The sequence below is a fragment of the Wickerhamomyces anomalus genome (assembly GCF_001661255.1).
Source record: "Wickerhamomyces anomalus NRRL Y-366-8 unplaced genomic scaffold WICANscaffold_7, whole genome shotgun sequence".
Lineage (NCBI taxonomy): Eukaryota > Fungi > Ascomycota > Saccharomycetes > Phaffomycetales > Wickerhamomycetaceae > Hansenula > Hansenula anomala.
In genome coordinates, this window is record NW_017567116.1 from 610,822 (window position 1) to 629,439 (window position 18,618).

General features: G+C 35.7%; 9 protein-coding genes across 9 annotated transcripts; 6 read left to right on the forward strand and 3 right to left on the reverse strand.

The window, feature by feature from the left end:
* Positions 1-492: 492 nt before the first annotated feature.
* WICANDRAFT_81433 (uncharacterized protein) lies at positions 493-2,052 on the forward strand (the record flags this gene model as incomplete). The annotated part of the gene is made up of 1 exon (XM_019185232.1): positions 493-2,052. One exon carries the CDS (start codon positions 493-495, stop codon positions 2,050-2,052), a length of 1,560 nt encoding a protein of 519 aa, XP_019036421.1.
* A 276-nt stretch (positions 2,053-2,328) lies between these two features.
* Positions 2,329-4,407, forward strand: WICANDRAFT_86140 (uncharacterized protein; the record flags this gene model as incomplete). The annotated part of the gene is made up of 2 exons (XM_019186001.1): positions 2,329-3,727; positions 4,400-4,407. 2 exons carry the CDS (start codon positions 2,329-2,331, stop codon positions 4,405-4,407), a joined length of 1,407 nt encoding a protein of 468 aa, XP_019036422.1.
* A 276-nt stretch (positions 4,408-4,683) lies between these two features.
* On the forward strand, positions 4,684-5,843 carry ASC1 (40S ribosomal protein RACK1; the record flags this gene model as incomplete). Its single annotated transcript, XM_019185233.1, has 2 exons — positions 4,684-5,205; positions 5,421-5,843. 2 exons carry the CDS (start codon positions 4,684-4,686, stop codon positions 5,841-5,843), a joined length of 945 nt encoding a protein of 314 aa, XP_019036423.1.
* Positions 5,844-5,953: 110 nt separating this feature from the next.
* Positions 5,954-8,332, reverse strand: OCT1 (metalloendopeptidase; the record flags this gene model as incomplete). Its single annotated transcript, XM_019185998.1, has 2 exons — positions 5,954-8,151; positions 8,305-8,332. 2 exons carry the CDS (start codon positions 8,330-8,332, stop codon positions 5,954-5,956), a joined length of 2,226 nt encoding a protein of 741 aa, XP_019036424.1.
* A 184-nt stretch (positions 8,333-8,516) lies between these two features.
* RCI50 (Rci50p) lies at positions 8,517-9,980 on the reverse strand (the record flags this gene model as incomplete). The annotated part of the gene is made up of 1 exon (XM_019182452.1): positions 8,517-9,980. The coding sequence occupies one exon, from the start codon at positions 9,978-9,980 to the stop codon at positions 8,517-8,519; it is 1,464 nt and encodes a 487-aa protein (XP_019036425.1).
* Positions 9,981-10,484: 504 nt separating this feature from the next.
* WICANDRAFT_22917 (putative peptide hydrolase) lies at positions 10,485-11,247 on the forward strand (the record flags this gene model as incomplete). Its single annotated transcript, XM_019180966.1, has 2 exons — positions 10,485-10,672; positions 10,725-11,247. Coding segments are annotated over 2 exons (711 nt in total), but the record flags the coding sequence as incomplete, so codon positions are not given.
* Positions 11,248-11,474: 227 nt separating this feature from the next.
* Positions 11,475-12,905, reverse strand: WICANDRAFT_47779 (bifunctional folylpolyglutamate synthase/dihydrofolate synthase; the record flags this gene model as incomplete). The annotated part of the gene is made up of 1 exon (XM_019182605.1): positions 11,475-12,905. The coding sequence occupies one exon, from the start codon at positions 12,903-12,905 to the stop codon at positions 11,607-11,609; it is 1,299 nt and encodes a 432-aa protein (XP_019036427.1). The 3' UTR covers positions 11,475-11,606.
* A 392-nt stretch (positions 12,906-13,297) lies between these two features.
* On the forward strand, positions 13,298-15,384 carry APL2 (Apl2p; the record flags this gene model as incomplete). Its single annotated transcript, XM_019184234.1, has 2 exons — positions 13,298-13,346; positions 13,399-15,384. 2 exons carry the CDS (start codon positions 13,298-13,300, stop codon positions 15,357-15,359), a joined length of 2,010 nt encoding a protein of 669 aa, XP_019036428.1. The 3' UTR covers positions 15,360-15,384.
* Positions 15,385-16,318: 934 nt separating this feature from the next.
* WICANDRAFT_102233 (uncharacterized protein) lies at positions 16,319-18,417 on the forward strand (the record flags this gene model as incomplete). The annotated part of the gene is made up of 2 exons (XM_019180347.1): positions 16,319-16,376; positions 16,428-18,417. 2 exons carry the CDS (start codon positions 16,319-16,321, stop codon positions 18,026-18,028), a joined length of 1,659 nt encoding a protein of 552 aa, XP_019036429.1. The 3' UTR covers positions 18,029-18,417.
* Between the last annotated feature and the right edge of the window lie 201 nt (positions 18,418-18,618).

Here is an 18,618-nt window from a genome sequence, read left to right on the forward strand (position 1 = left end):
AGATTGTAGAAGAGAGCGTTTAACATTAGAGAAGTAGAGTATCAAAACGTCATAGTCGAGGCTGAGATACTAATACTAATACTAATTACATTCATTGATTAATTGGTTAATAAGACGTATTCTAGTTGTAATGTTCTGGATCCCAATTCAATCTGGAGTTGACAGAACCGTTTCCGCAAATCAAAATGACAAATCAACAAGAACCAGAACAATGCAAATACACAACGGATAGTCAATTCCATACTACTGACTAATGCACGTAATAAGTAATTTCACCCAGTTCATTTACCCATGTCATTGTTCCCATCACAATAACACCAGGTACATTGTGGGTAAATTAATAGTGGGAATAATAATAATTTTTTTGGGGTCTCTGGAAATACTTTTTGCCATTCCTAGAACAAGACATAATTAACAGTCATCAATATAAAACCAATCTAAAATATCCAATTCTTTTCAATCCATCATAATGATCTTAACCACCATCTCAAAATGTCATTACCATACACCCCATTAGACCAAATCCCTTCAATCGTCTCAAGTCTTCATGAATCATTCCACTCCCATGCAAAACTAGACTCAATCCAATACCGTTTAAAACAACTACGCATCCTATACCATGCAATCCATTCAAACGAGGATGCAATCTGTGAAGCCATAAAACTCGACCTCAACAGACCTATCCAAGATACAAAATTCCTTGAATTTGATGTTTTTTATTCAGAAATCTTGGACATTATTGCAAATTTAGAATCATGGTCCAAACCTACACCAGTGGATGATGTCCCCAAGATTATCTCATTTGCTTCACCAAAAATTGAAAGAATCCCACTAGGTACCGTTTTGATAATTTCTCCATTCAACGTCCCTATGCTATTGGCATTACAACCAATAGTTGGTGCCCTATGTGGTGGTAATACAATGGTTTTAAAACAATCGGAATTCGTGCCAAATACTGCTTTGATTTTGTCTAAAATCTTGACAAGGGCTTTGGATTCAGATATTTTCAAAGTTGTTAATGGGGCTATTGATGAAACTACTGTGTTGTTGGAGCAAAAATTCGACAAGATCTTGTATACAGGTTCTTCACAAGTTGGTCGTATTGTGGCAAAAGCTGCATCCAAGAACCTGACTCCATGTTTGTTGGAATTGGGTGGTAAGACTCCTGTGTATGTCGGGGCAAGTGTGGAGGATTCTTTGGAGGTTGTTACAAAGAGAATCATGTTTACTAAATTTATCAATGCTGGTCAAGTTTGTCTTGCTGCTGATTATTTATTAGTTGATGAGAAAATTTATGACAAGTTTATTAAAACATTGTTGAAAACTGTTGATGAATATTTCAAAGGTGTGGATTCTAAAAATTTCACTCATATTATTCATGAAAGAAGTTGGGAAAGATTGAATTCAATGATTAAATCAACAAAGGGTCAAATCATCTTTGGTGGTAAGAATTCTAATCGTGCTTTGAAATATATCGAGCCAACAATTATTAAAAATGTTGATTTCAATGATTCTACAATGAAGGAGGAAATCTTTGGACCAATCTTACCAATCATTAAAATTTCAAACATTTTTGAAACCATTGATGAGATTAAATCAAGACATGACACTCCATTATCAATGAATATATATTCTCATGATGCCTCAGAGGTCCACTATTTGAGAACTCATATAAGATCAGGTGCCTTGATAATCAACGATGGTATGATGCATGTTGCTATTCATTCACTACCATTTGGTGGGATTGGTGAATCTGGATATGGTGCATATCATGGGATCCACTCTTTCAAGAGTTTTACTCATGAACGTGCAATCTTGGAACATCCTTTCTGGTGTGATAAATTTTGGACTGATAAGTTTATCAAGATTGTTGATATTGAAAATACTTGGAGAGGTAGTAAACATTTACCACAATTACCAGGGAAAGATGTTGATTTTGATGCAAATGGTGAAGTTATTAAAAAGCCAATTGATGAAAAGGTTTGGAAATTAGGTGCTGTGGGCGTTGTTGTCGCAGGTGTTGTTGCTTATTGTTATGGACTTGTTTTGTAAGCTGTGTATTGTAAAAAGATATTCTTTGCAGTACTTTCTGTAGAATTCATGACAACATAAAACTAGTTATTCAATTGCCTAAGATTAATTCAACTCATACTATTCTTCACTTTAAACTTCATGACATATTGTGTACTCCAATCTCTTCACTGCTTCGCGCTTAACCGGATTTAATAGCGCAGGCAAAAAAGGTATTTTATAAAAGACATCATGGGGAACCAAATACAAACAAACAAACAACAATTAATCAAATCACAAAAGAATTGCCTTCCAAAGATGTCCAACGTCTTAGAATACACTCCAGTTGATGATATTCCATCAATTGTCACCTCATTGCACAAATCATTCCGTGCCAATCCAAACAGATCTTTAGAATATCGTTTAAACCAATTACGGAACCTATACTATGCCATAAAGGATAATGAAGAATTATTAGTGAGGGTATTGAAAAAAGATTTAAACAGACCTGAAGGTGACACTCAACTATTAGAAATAACTCCATTATACATTGAAATCTTGACCACCATCAATAATTTATCAAAATGGATGAAACCAACATCTGCCAAAAATGTTGATTTACTATATTACTTCACTTCACCAAAAATTGCAAAGATTCCCCTAGGTACCGTTCTAATCATTGGTCCATTCAACTTCCCATATTTGACAACCTTGGCTCCCTTAGTTGGCTCAATCGCAGCTGGTAATACAACAGTCTTTAAACAATCTGAACAAATCCCATACACCTCACAAACTTTAGGAACGATATTGACAGATGCCCTAGATCCAAAAATTTTTCAAATCGTTCAAGGTGGTATTGAAGAGACAACTGTGTTGTTGAATCAAAAATTTGACAAGATCATATATACAGGATCGGGGAAAGTTGGTCGTATCATTGCTTCAAAAGCCGCTGAAACTTTAACACCAACTATATTAGAATTAGGTGGGAAATCTCCAGCTTTTGTTACACCAAGTGTTCAACCTAAAGATTTGAAAACTGTTTGTAAAAGAATTGCATTCACTAGGTTCGCTAATGCGGGACAAATTTGTGTCTCCACGGATTATTGTATTGTTCATGATTCCTTATATGATGAATTTGTTGATATGATGAAATTGGTTATTAAAGAACTATACGATGTTGATGAAACAAATTCAACAAAATTGGTTAACAAGAATGCATGGGATCGTGTTATGAATATAATTAGAAACACTAAAAGTGATGTTGTCCTTGGTGGTGATGGTGATCGTGAAGCTAGATTCATTCAACCAACTTTATTAACAAATGTCTCTTTTGATGATGCTTCTATGAAGGAGGAAATTTTCGGTCCTGTCTTGCCAGTTATAAAATATTCAGATTTACAACATAGTATTGATAATGTATTGGATATTGCAGATACCCCATTAGCACTATACATATATTCCAAATCTTCAAAAGAGATTGAAACAATATCTTCACAAATTAGATCAGGTGCACTTGTTGTTAATGATGGTGTAATCCACGGTGGGCTGGCATGTGTCCCATTCGGTGGTGTTGGAGAATCTGGATATGGTTCATATCATGGGAAATGGTCATTTGATGCATTTAGTCATGAAAGAGCTGTCTTGAAAAATCCATTTTGGACTGATATCTTGTTTGAATCGAAATATCCACCAATCACCAAGATGGATTTGAAATTGAGTAAATTTTTCTTGGTCCCAAGGAAATCATTCAAGAGAACTGGGAGAGTTCGAGCAAATAAATATGAATTCTTCATTAAAGTTTTATTTGTTGGTGTTGTTGGTGTTGCTGTTGGTTATTATAACTCATGATTTTTTTCATTTCAAGCTTTCGTCTATATGATTCAATTGTTGTTTTAGTTTCTCTTCACCGGCCCATGTAGCTTTCTTATTTATATTTATTGGTAAGATTGTGATGCCATTTGAATCTGCTTTACCAATTCTATCATCCAAGTGTTTGATCTCTTTCTTCAAATGAATTGATGAGAATTCTAAATCCGTGTAGAAGTTCTTGATATCATCTTGGAACTCCTTTTTGATTTTGGTTAATTCATCTCTATTTGATGCGTTTTTCTTTAAATTTGTCAAGTTTGTTAATGCTGATGATGAATGATTTAATACTGATACAAGTTTCTATGAGTGTTAGCACTTGAAAAGGAAAGTAAAAAGATCAATTGCACCTACCGTATCAATTTCATGTAAAGCTTCTAACCTTTCTTGAACGAATTGGTGCTGTTCTTCAGACATGTTGTAGTTTGTTCCTTGAACTATCTTGTACAATACCATTTGTTTACATTCACGATTTAACCCCATGAGGTACTCCCCCTCTGCCATCTTCAACGTGCCAGCATAGATTTGTGATGTCTGGATGTTTTCTCACAGTCACTTTCGTGATCTGGTAACAACACACCCGGTCTGATAGTTACTGTGATGCCATACAAACTGCTGTGTAAAACTTGTACCTAACAATGAAATCTGGATTGAATCGGTAAGAGACACACTTTTTACAACCGATTGTTCGCGCTTTGTTTTTCGAGCCCAGTGCGCTTGGTATCAGAGAGAGGATGAAAAATTTATTTCAACATCAACATTCTATCAAGAGATACTAGTTCTAATACATCAACAGTCAATTATACAATGTCTACCAAAGAAGTTCTTGTCTTAAGAGGTACCTTAGAAGGTCACAACGGTTGGGTTACTGCCTTAGCCACCACCCCAGCTCAACCAGATTTATTATTATCAGCTTCTCGTGATAAAACTTTAATCACCTGGCAATTAACCCGTGATGATCAACAGTATGGTGTCCCAAAGAAATCATTAAAAGGTCATTCACACATTGTCCAAGATGCTGTCATCTCCCCAGATGGTTTATTCGCTTTATCCGCTTCATGGGATAAAACTTTAAGATTATGGAACTTACAAACTGGTGTCTGTTCTCAAAGATTTGTTGGTCACAATGGTGATGTCTTATCTGTTTCAATTGCTAAAAACTCTAGACAAATTGTTTCAGCTTCCCGTGATAAAACCGTTAAAGTCTGGAACACCATTGGTAAATGTATGTCCACTTTAGTTGGTCACCAAGACTGGGTTTCCTCAGTTAGATTCTCCCCAGGTGATGCTCCAACTGTTATCTCTGCTGGTTGGGATAAATTAGTTAAAGTAAGTTTTATTAACAATTCAGGAATATGGGAATGGATTTTTTTTTAAACTAGATGATGTTAATTTATATTTGCTACTTCGGACGAGGCCTATCTAGCTTCGAATGAGACATATTTTAATCACCAAGATCTCTGATACTCTGTTCAAAAAAAGAAAACTTTCTCATATTCCACAATCATATTTTTGAATTTGGTTTACTAACAAGTTTTTTCTAGTCTTGGGACTTATCAAACTACCAATTAACTGCTGATTACATTGGTCACACTGGTTACGTTTCAACCATCACTATCTCCCCAGATGGAACTTTAGTTGCTTCAGCTGGTAAAGATGGTCAAATCATCTTATGGGATTTAAACACCCAAAAAACTTTATACACCTTAGCTGCTGGTGATGAAGTCCACGCTTTAGCTTTCTCTCCAAACAGATACTGGTTAACTGCTGCTACTGCTTCATCAATCAAAGTCTTCAACTTAGAAGAAAGAACTATTGTTGATGAATTAAAACCAGAATTCGCTACCTCTGGTAAAGCCCGTGATCCAGAAGCTATCTCATTAGCTTGGTCCGCTGATGGTCAAAACTTATTCGCTGGTTACACTGATTCAGTTATCCGTGTCTGGCAAGTCATGACCAGTAGTTAGATTCCCCTTTGACTACTAGTCGTTACTGTATAAAAAAATTATAATTTGTTCTTCATGGTTAAAAATGTTGTAGTTTATTTTTATATGCTAAATATTCTGTATTGTATAAATTATAGTTCAGTCTCACCAATTAATTCAATTGCCTTTGAATCACCAGCACTAATCTCTGGCATATCTAAAGCATCAGCAACACAGAGCCATGGACTTTTAGATCCACCCCATTTTAAAACTTCATTCTTGAACTTGTCACCTTTAGCTCTATCTAATGGATTCTCTGCAAATAAATGTAACCAAACTTTAGATGCAATAGCTCTATCTAATAAATATGAATAATATGATGCCCCATACCCAAATAAGTGACCAAATTTACCTTGCCAGTTAGATTCAGTATCTGCTAGAATTTCATGAATCTCTTCCAAAGTATGGTAAACAGCTGTAGAATCAAAATCTGGTGTTAATACACCACTTGAATGTAATGATTGATCTAATAATGCCATTTTAATTTGTGAATAAGATTCAGTATTTTTCAAAAAATTGTTTTCTTTTTGGAAAGTTTCCAATAATTGCAATGGGATAGGTTCATCTGTTAAATAATGTCTTGCAAAAGTTTGTAAAACTCTTGGATCCTTAGCAAAATGCTCCATCAAAACACTTGGTAATTCAACAAAATCAGTAGCACATCTGGTACCACTAATATTGTGTAATGAAGTTCTTCCCAACATTGAATGCATAGCATGACCCATTTCATGGAATAGAGTTTCAACATCATTCAATGATAATAAACATTTACCAATTGCTGAGTTTTTATCAAAGTTACAAACTAATGAAATGACAGGTAGTTGAAATTCTTCGCCAGATTTGGCAGATTTCCCAGTTTGAACAACTTTTAATTCTTCAGCATCTTCATCTGGATAAATCTTTCTTGAACAACAAACTGTGAAATGTGCAGGATTTGGAGTTTTGCCCTTTCTTTGAAATAAATCACAGTAGACAACACCAATCAAACCTTCTTCTTCACTAATAACATCTAATCTACGAACATCATCCGACCACGTTTCACCTGTTTGAACACGGCTTGGAATCAATTGAATACCATAAATGGAGTTGAACAAATTAGATAAACCTTGTAAAACAATACCCAATGAAAAATATGAGCTAATCTGTTCAGTAGTGGATGAGCGTTGACTTGTAGTGTATTGTTGAGAATAATAGTCTCTATCCCATGGCTTGAAATATTCTGCAACTTGATGGTCACTTAACCGTCTAGTGTCACCATTTTCCTTTTGTTTCAAACTTGCCAATAATCTTAATTCTTGAATTGCATGTGGTTTAGTCTCTGCAGCTAACTTTTCCAAAAAATTCATAACATGTTCAGGACTTTTAGCCATTTTTTCATCTAATTGATAAGCTGCGAAATTTGGCTTTTTCATAATATGTGCTAAAACACCTCTATATTTCAACATAGTTTCCAATAAATCAACTTGTCTTTGGGATGTGCTATGTAATTCAACCCAGATCTTCTTTCGAACATCTTCATCTTTACAGTATCTAAGCACTGCATGTGGTAAATAACCCCAGGTTGGTACTTTATAGTTAGCTCTTCTAATATCTGTACTCAAATGACTCAAGATGGTGTTATCCAAATATTGTAATTTTTCCACTGGAACTTCGATATAGTCATTATTGGCCTCACCAAGGCCATTTGTGAAATGTTGTCCGAAAACTGCAATCTGTTGAGAATATTCAATGAAATCATTTCTTGTAGCTGGATCCATATTTATACCTGACTTCTCAAAATCTGCCAGCAAGATTTTACCAACAGTGACTTCTTCGTGAGAAAGACTCTTCACAATTTTTTCATTCTCTAAAACCTTCTTCAAAATAAGGTACAAGTCAACATTTGTATTCAAAATGTTCATGAATTCAAACATCTCTTCATGACAATCTTGAGCAGCATTAACAAATGCCTTCTTTGGATGAGCAACTCTTACAAACTCTGCAAGATCAATCACACGACACAACACATCACTTAACCTATCCAAATTTGTAATATATGCCTTCAAACCTTGGTCTGATTGATCATTCACCATTTGTTCAACAAGTGATTTGGCCTTTTGTAAAGAAGCCTTGCTAAATTCTCTTAATCCTGAAGGTGTAGTCAAATATGAATTTTTGAATAAACCAGTCTTTTTGTTAAAGTTCAAAAATGAAAGAGTTTTCTGGTCATCTTGTCTATTGAAATTCTTCCAAAATATATCATCATCGAAGACCTTCCTTATCAGTTCATTATTATTGTTGACAGGGGAGTCTGGATCGTTTTCATAATGTAGTGCTGTGTTTGAAGATGAATGATTCGGTATTATGGACTTGGAGATTGGGGGATTATTGGCCACTTGGTTTAAATGCCTGGATGCTGTGCTGAAACACCGCAGTCTTGGGAAAGAAGACTTCAGCATCGTACTCGCGCAAAGAGCCCTTGAAGAATACATGGTGTGTTGGTTTGTGATGTCTTTAGATCTGGGGTACAAATGAGATTTCGATGAATTTTGATGATTTTCCCATGTCGATTTTTTCCTCTGTACAACTTCGCGAATTTTAGTTTATATGGTTATCAAGGCAGCCAATACGATCAAGGGCAAATATAATATGGCATATTTTGTTTATTTACATGCTTTATTTATGCTTACTCAGTTGGATATCGAGCTCAATGTCTGGTTGGTCGTTTCCTTTGCTCAAAAGATTCTTGATTCTTTGTTCTTCAGATTCCTTTTTCGCACCTTCTTTTTCAAGTCTCTCAACCTCTTTTGATAATTTTTCCAACTCTCTTTCAGCTTCGTTGACAAGATCACTGAATCCACTACCTTTGGCTCTAAGTCTTGATTCACGAAGCAGGTTCTTTGCCGCTTCCAATTCACCAAGATGTAATTTTACAACACCTAAACCATAAGTTGACAGAGCAATTGACTCTTCAACATTCTCTTCACGACGTAACTGTGCTGGTAGTTCTTTGGAAAACGCCAAAACTGATTCATAACATCTTAGGGCCAAACTGATACAACTTTGTTTGTTGAATCTTTCAGCTTCAATCATTGCATCTGGTAATTTTTGCTTAATGGCACGGGATTCTTTACTTTCAAATTCTTCAGCTTGTAAATACATCAGGGAGCCTAGATTAGTTTGAGACATCAAGATTTCACCTGGATCACAATCAGCATTCAGCATCCACTCAGTTGTTGCGATTTTAGTACGAACAGCTGATTGTAAGTCACCAGTAGCTAGACAGATGGCAACGTACAAATCTCTTGCATTGAACAATTCATCACGGAAAGGTTCCCAAGCTTCTCTGTTTCTTTCCAAAATGATAACTTTCTCATCCTTACCAACTTCCATGGAATCTTCCTTAATAGGGTTTGTATACTGAACTTCACCCACATTTGCAACATCGGCTAATACCCGTTCTTTTTCCTCTTTAATCATATTGGAAACAACTTTGCTTCTTTTGGCAACTTCTTCTTGAGCAATCATGAAATGGGTCATCAGTAACATTTTAGAGTTATATGGATTGGATTTATTCAATTCAACGATTTTGACAACAACCCTCAAGTCTTTTTGAATAATATGTGGTCTATCACCAATTTTGATTTTATTTGGAGTAATTAACCCATCCAAATAGGCAGATGCAATCTCTGAATACACCATCAAAGCATGTTCATTCATATTCAATCTTTCATACATTTCACCGACTTTCAATTGGATTCCAGTATATTCATCACTTAATGGATCTAATTCTAATTTATCAGCCTCTTCCAATGCTTCCAAATAATGTTTCAGAGCAGTTGAATAATCTTTTTCACCTTTTTCAGATTCTGCCCATAAAGCCTTTCTCAAGATCTTTGCCACAGATTTGGGGAAAGTATGATGAGGCCAGTAGACCCACCAAGCACTGAACCCAATTAATGAAATACCACCAAGAGTTGTCAGTATGATTTTGCTCCAATTTCTTCTTCCTTGATTAGCTGTATATTGTCTTGCATAGTGTGATGAGTATCTCAAGCTTGGATTAACATTTGGGGGAGGTCCGATGGGTATTCTTATCCTTGGAAATGACCTTTTGACATGAGAATTAAGCCTGATCATCGTTTTGCGTATAGATTTGATCTTGCTATTGTTGTGTAAAACCAGTGTCAAATCACAAGCTGAGCTCAAAAACATTTGAAAGTATAGTTATAGACACGTGCGAAGTTGGCAGTCATGTGACTAAACAAAGAATTGCCAAATACTTGCAAGAGCACTGTTTGATCACAGACTACGGTGCTCTCGTGTTTTTGAAAGACTTAGCTAACCGAGATATCTGTTGTATTTAGGAGGATCTCTCATGCTGTATCGTTGTTAGGCTACAACATAGTACTGGTGTAGAGCTTTGGTGCACGATAGATCTTGGCAGAGCAAACAATAATTACCTGACACCTTTTCCTTTGTTTGAACAACCTCAACTAACAAACCCAATCACAGTATAGCGAGAAGCGATATCAGCTGTTTCAAAATGTGTGGAAGATATGCTATGTCCATTGTAAGTATGGGTATCTGAAATGGGGGTTCATTAAAAGTACTAACCATCAACAGGATGCTGGCAATATAGCCAATGCAATTGAAGAATTCAATTTAAAAGTGACAGATGTGGTGGATAAGGATAAGCAAAACCCATCATATAATGTCTGTCCTACCAGATTCGCTCCAACATATAGAACAAATAAAGACAATCAAGCTATTGTCCAATACATGAGCTGGGGATTAATTCCATTTTGGACTAAAAAGAAGGCTGATGCAAAGTATGTTATTCAAAACCAGTTCCCTTTCAGATAAATACTAACAAAGTAATAGCCAATACAAAACTTTTAATGCCAGAAAAGAGTCAGTCATCAATGGTCAAAGACTTTGGACTCCAGTTCGTAAACATCATCGTTGTGCAGTTCCAATTGAAGGGTATTACGAATGGCAACATAAAAAGGTTGGGCAAACTAAAAAAGTTGACAAAATTCCATACTTTTTGAAAAGAAAAGACGGTAAATTAATGTTTTTAGCTGGATTATATGACACTGTTGACTTTGAAGATACTGAAGGTTCCTTTGATAGTTTCACAATCATTACTGGCCCTGCTCCTAAGCAAACCAAATGGTTACACGAAAGAATGCCTATCGTCTTGACACCAGGTACAAAAGAATGGGATGCATGGCTTGATAATGAAACAGAGTGGAACGATACACTGGCTGATAGTCTTGCTGAGTATGCTAAGGATGATCTTGAATGGTATGAAGTTACAAAAGATGTTGGGAAAGTCACGAATGAAGGAGAATACTTAATCAAGCCTTTGAAAAAGGGTGGAATTGGTGATTTCTTCGGTAAAGGTAAAAAGGAACAACTCAAAGGTGAATCCAAAGATTTCAAAGAAGAGAAGGATCTCAAGGAGGGAAAGAAGGAAGAGCCAGATGTTACTGATTTGCTGAAGACTGAGGGCGAAACTGACGAGGTGAAGAAAGAGGATGATTCCGTGAAAAATGAGGAATCAGAGAAGAAGAATGCTAAAAAGGAAGATGAAAAAGAAACAAACCATCAAGAACATAAAGAGTCTCACGGAGATGAAAACACTAGCTCAAAACGTTCTGCAGAAGATGAGTCTACGATAAGCAGTCGTTTAAGACATGATCACAAAAAGCCAAAAGTTGAAAGTTAACGATGCTTTATTTATTATGAATTCTATGACAGTTATGTGTTATCATTATGTAGCCTCAATACTTCACTCACCAGGTACAGACTTCCACAAACGACTGTATGTTCTCCTTGCTCAACAAGACCAAACGTCTTTCTAACTTCTGGCTCAATTACCACATTTTGAGTATACTTCAATATTTCTTGTTTTAGATCTTGAGGCTCATTTGCTTTGATCCAAGGCATGTTTTCAACACTACCAAACTTAGTAACTATGATCTTATCTTTTGGTGATATTAGTGTGCTGACTAATGGTGTTAGATCTTTTCCTTTTGTGACTGCAATGATGAACGTTATTGGCTCTTCATTATACTTTTGTTTTAGGTATTTATGAAGTTCAAGGGCAGCTTGTCCATTATGTGCACCATCAAGAAGAACTTCAAGACTAGGTTTCGAAGAGTCATATTTAAGATGCAAGCTTTGTAATCTGCCAGGCCATTCCACATCTTGAACACCTTTGATAACATTCTGGTTCGAGAATTTGACCTTTTCTGGGTATGAATTCTTCAAGAACGGGAATATGAGATCAATTATCTTCAAAGAAACTGATAGATTTTGCAATTGATAACAACCTCTTAGCGGTGATTCATTTCTATTGACAATGCCAAAACTTGTCACAATATCATTTGAAGCTGGTGTCACAACAAAGTTTTCACTTCCTAGTTCTGCCGCTTTATTTTTAACAACTTGTAAAACTGCAGCGTCGTTTGTACCATCAATAACATTGGGTATTTTCTGTTTTATAATACCAGCTTTTTCACCAGCAATTTGTTTCAAAGTCGATCCTAGTAAATTTTCATGATCCATACCAATTTTCGTTATACCAGTGGCCAAAACACCTTTTTTGATAATTTTATTTTGCGAATTGATAATGGCCCCTTCAATAATATTAGTTGAGTCCAATCTACCACCAAGGCCAACTTCAATCACTGCCAAATCAACATTCTCTAAATGAAATATTTGAAAAGCAGTAGCTGTTAAAATTTCAAATTCAGTAGCACCAATATCAAATCTCAAGTTCAATTCTTCAATTTCTTTTTCAACCTTTGTAAAGATGTTCAATGAGATAGGAACGTTATTCAAAGTGACAGAGTCATTGCGATAAAGTAAATGTGGTGATGTGAATTTACCAACTTTGAAATCTTGAGTATTTGATAAGAGTAGTGAGGTCAAATAGGCACAAACTGAACCTTTCCCATTCGTTCCTGAGACGTGTATAAAGTTTGCTTTCAAGTGTGGGTTTCCTAACTTAGAAAGAAGTAGTGCTATTCTGGATAGCCCAAGATCGATAGGCATCCTAAGGCTTGTGGACTTTGGTTAGTTCAAAGTGATGGATCCAGAACTTCTTGATTGTCAATTTTTCACATAGATAATAGTGACCCGATGTTGTCTGGCAGTTTTGATGATGTTTTTTTTTGGAACGAAAAAAGGTTGATTTGGAATCTTGAGTATCGATTTCAAAACATTGAAGGCGAAGTCTTATACTAGACACAACGAATCAATCATCAAGTGATTTTTCTGGTGTCAATTGAATAGCTGGTCTTGTTATATTCAAGAAACAAGAATAAAATCACTAGATTGTTTCGTTGTCATTGAGGTTCATATCTGTGTTTTTTGGCGTTTTATCCACCTGTCATCAACGAACATCAGGAATATCAATTATTTCAGCCCATAACATCTAATTAACCATGTCTTTGGAGAAGAAGATCAAAAAAATGTTTCAGGCTCCTCGTAAAGGTAAGTGACTCCTAACTTAGACGTCCTGGAAGAAGTACTAACAGTTTATTAGGGGAGACCTATGAGTTAAGAGCAGGTCTTGTATCACAATATGCTTCCGAAAGAAAGGATTCCATCAAACAAGTGATAGCAGCAATGACCGTTGGTAAAGACGTTAGTGCCTTGTTTCCAGATGTCTTGAAAAACATTGCAACCCACGATTTAAAACAGAAAAAACTAGTTTATTTATATTTGATGAACTATGCTAAAACACATCCAGAATTATGTATTTTAGCTGTGAATACCTTTGTTCAAGATACTGAAGATCCAAATCCATTAGTTAGGGCATTGGCCATTAGAACAATGGGGTGTATCAGAGTTGATAAGATGGTTGATTATATGGAGATTCCATTGAACAGAACATTGACTGATGAAAATCCATATGTTCGTAAAACTGCTGCCATTTGTGTTGCCAAATTATTCGATTTGAACAGAGAAATTTGCATAGAGAATGGATTCTTGGATAAATTGCAAAAACTAGCAGAAGATTCAAATCCAATGGTTGTCGCCAATGCCATTAGTGCATTGGCTGAAATTCATGAATCAGACCCAAGTCTAAAGGTTTTAGAAATAACATCAGACGTTTTGAAAAGATTCTTGATGGCTTTGAACGAATGTACAGAATGGGGGAGAATCACGATATTAACTGCCTTATCTGATTATGAAACTGCCGATAAAGAAGAAGCTAGTCATATTATCGAAAGAGTCATTCCACAATTGCAACATTCCAACCCATCAGTTGTTTTAGCTGCCATCAAAGTCATCATAAACAATGTTGAAAAATTGAAAAGTAATGCAGATGAATATGAACAAATTTTGAAAAAACTAGCTGCTCCTCTAGTTTCACTAGTTTCCACACCACCAGAAGTTCAATTTGTTACACTAAGAAACATTAGAATCATTATAGAAAAATATCCAGCCATATTGACAAATTATTTCAAAGTTTTCTTCGTTAGATATAACGACCCATTATATTTGAAACTTGAGAAGATTGAAATTATTGTTAGATTAGCAAATGAAAACAACTCAGGATTAATATTAAATGAATTGAAAGAGTATGGATATGAATTTGATACGGAGTTTGTTAAAAGAGCAGTCAAGGCAATTGGTCAAGTTGGTATTAAATTACCAAAATATGCAGCAAAAGCAACTGAATATTTGATTGGATTGATCAATGAAAGAGAATTATATGATGAAGTTACTATAGTGTTGAGAGATGTTTTGAGAGCATTCCCAAAGAATTTAGGCTCCACTATTGTTCCAACTTTAGTGCAAATTCAAGATAATTTGGTTGATTCAGAAGCAATCGCTAGTTTTGTATGGGTGTTGGGTGAATTTGATGTTGTTGATTTTGAGAACAAGTTAAGTGAATATGTTGATGGGTTTATTGAATTGGATCTACAGATTCAAAGTGCCTTGGTCTATTCATTAGTCAAGATCAATGTTAAAACTGGTCAATTGAAAGAGTTGTTGGCCAAGATTTTCAATAATGTTGATGCCATTGAAAATATTGAGATACGGGATCAGATCTATTTATATTGGAGAATACTATCGTTAGATGATTCAAGTGAATTGAAGAAATTGATCTTGTTTAAATTGGAAAAAATTAACAACACCATTCCAACTTTCCAACCAGAGTTGTTGGCTTTCTTATTAAAAGAATTATCAACTTTGAACTCTGTCTACTTCACCACTGGTGTATCAAAAGGTACAAAGACCACTCAAATCAAAAAGATCAAAGATATACAATTGACAGTTCATAACGAAGAGAATTTGCTTGATTTTGATGATGATGGATCTAGCAATACTGCTAATGGAGAAGCTCAAGGCGAATCAATCAATATTCTTGATGAATTGAATGATTTGTTCAGCTCTAGTACTATTCAACCACAACAACAACAGCAGCAACAGCAACAAGGTAACAATAATAACACCAATAATGGTATATCAAAAGATCTTTTGGATCTCTTTTAAATACACTATCAAAAATAAAACATGGGATTGAAATTGATTGGCAGATGTAGCACCTGTATCAGATATACGATAACGGTTGAGCATCAACACAATGCAACAGTAATTACAATTACCACAACAGATGCCTTTTAAACATCCTGTATCTCGATTCTTTGATTAAAATTGAACCTTCTCAGTTTTCTCAAGTTATTCCCCAAGGATTTCTACGGAGCTATCAGTGTCGCGAGCTGGAGAGGCTCTTGGCACGGCATTTCAGAATATTTTGTGAGACGTCGCGAAAGCATTAGATGACAGGCCTCCACGTTTAAAAGTTTGGAGTGAATTAAGTGTGTACGTGCTCCTCTGGAGAATGATCAAGAGATATAGATCTGTGCAACCAGTGTGGTCATGTTGTGGGTTCATATTCAAGGACTTTTCAAAGGGTCCTGCCACTATTAAGGACCCTTTAAAAATAGAGTGAAACTGATGAACCCAGCAATTCTTTTATCAGCAAAACCATGAATTGATAAGGCTTACAACTAAAAGAAACTTCACTTACGAGCTATCAAAGAAAGACAGCTGAATGATACGCCATAGTGAGAAAACAAAGTGTACAGTTCCACGATTTCACTAGCTGAAGCCTGATACTGAGATGCTGAAGGTGCTATTATTGCTCTTTTTCACAAGACTCTTGGGCTTAATACCCCATTATCATTGGGCCGTACTATCAATTCAGAGTTGTACTCTCTAGTATGATAATTATCAGTTCCAAGAGAAATGCAAAGGGAAAAACAGGACTCCACTCATTAGCATGATATACGGTATTCCATGGCATAAGGCTCCAAAAACGTCTTCACAGAATCTCTCCTTCTTATCACACTGAAAATTCCTCAAGGTATATAAACGACCCCAGATCCCATCACAAAAGAAACCCATGGGTATCAACTGTGTTTTCCCATCAACACTTCACTCATTTTACAATGTCGTACGAAAAGGACAACATTGATGTGGAAAAGTTTGCTTCACCATCAGAAGTTGGTCAAGTTTTATCAACAGAATCAATCCCTGATGAATCAAACATCATTGCAGTGCAAGAAGGGTACAGGCTTCAACAACACTTGAAGGCCCGTCATGTTAGTATGATTGCCATTGGTGGTGCCTTGGGTACCGGTTTGCTAATTGGTTCAGGGTCTGCGTTAAGTTCTTCAGGTCCTGCTCCTTTGTTCATTGGTTATACTTTTATTGGGTTCATTATCTACATTGTTATGTGCTGTCTAGGTGAAATGGCTACTTACATTCCATTACCTGATGGGTTCTCTGGTTATGCTTCAAGGTATTGTGATCCTGCTTTAGGTTTTGCTGTTGGTTATTCATACTTGTTTAAATATTTGATTGTCACTCCAAATCAAATCACGGCAGGTGCCTTGGTGTTGCAGTATTGGGTTAGTAGAGATAAAGTGAATCCTGGTGTCTGGATTACTATATTTATCATTGTCATATTGCTGATTAATATCTTTGGTGTCAAGATCTTTGGTGAATTTGAATTCTGGTTGTCTTGTTTAAAGGTTCTTATTGTCTTGGGTTTGATCATCTTGTTATTCATCATCATGTTAGGAGGTGGTCCAAATCATGATAGATTAGGATTCAGATATTGGAAAGACCCAGGTGCTTTCAAACCTTACAAAGGTATTGAAAGCGTCTCCAAAGGTAAATTTGTTTCTTTTGTGAATGTTTTGGTCACTGCAGTTTTTGCTTATTCTGGTACTGAATTGGTTGGTATTACAGTTGCTGAAGCTGAAAACCCAAGAAAGAGTATTCCAAAAGCCATCAAGTTAACATTTTACCGTATTGTCGTCTTTTACATTTGCTCTGTTTTGTTATTAGGAATGTGTGTTCCATACAATGATCCATTATTAATCAGTGCTACCAAAGCCAAAACTTCAGCCAATGCTTCACCATTTGTTGTTGCTATCAAGAATGCACACATCAAAGGGTTAGATCATTTGATTAATGCTTGTATTTTGATCTTTATTTTCAGTGCTTCAAACTCAGATTTATACATTGGTTCAAGAACATTATATGGTTTAGCTTGTAACGGTGCTGCACCAAAGATTTTCGCTAAGACCAACAAGTACGGTATTCCATACTATGCTCTAGCTGTGTGTACTGCGTTCTGTGCTTTGGCATATATGTCAGTTTCATCATCATCTCAAGAAGTTTTTGGTCATTTCGTTAATGTCGTTAGTATCTTTGGGTTGTTAACCTGGATTACCATCTTGATTACCTACATTTATTTCTCAAGGGCATTCAAGGCTCAAGGTATCTCAAAGAGTACATTTGCCTACACTGCTCCAATGCAATCATGGGCACCATATTTGGCTTTGGCTTTATGTATCATTGTTGCATTCATCAAGAATTTCACTGTTTTCATCAATGGATTCAACTATAAGACTTTTATCACTGGTTATATCGGTTTACCTGTCTATGTGATTGCCTACTTTGGTTACAAAATCATTAAAAAATCAAAGATTCGTAGACCAGAAGATGTTGATTTATACACATTGAAACATTATATTGATGAAGAAGAAGAATTAGGAAAGATCAAAGATGCTGAAAGAAAAGAACAAATGAAGAATGGTAGAAAAGATGCTACCTGGTTTTACGAAAAACTACTTGGTTGGTTGTTCTGAGGAAATGCGTTTTAGATATTGTGCTTTGTTGTTTATTGATTAATTATTAATTTTGTTATACTCGCTTTTTAGAAACTTTGTAGATGCGCCTATCAGACCAGATTTCTCACACGACTGACAATTGACATCATGCAAGGGGATTCATGTACCCTTCTTTTCAATTCGGTTATTGTACAATGTTCACACTAGTGTACATGATGGCTGCCATTTTTCACGGGTAAAAATATTTCGCGACTAATATTTCTGAGCTTATGTGTGGACGAAATTGAGTTGTAGTTTTATATCCTATTGCAAATTGCTGGAAACTCTCAAAAGAGACTAGCATTACCAATAGTTATAGAATGTCATCATGCTTGACCCTACTAGTGTCCGTGTGGTAATTTTCAAAGACAAACCACATAGAGCACATTTTCAACTGATCTTTTCATCTTTGTTTAAAAGATCTTCAATATATTTGAAGCTGCTAAGAACCACTGTTCACTTCACAGATCACCAGACTATACAATATTTGAAAAGCGTTTTCTTAATGACCTGCTGATCCTTATATGCTGTCCAGACTCCATATATAAGGAGACATGAATACCCATCAC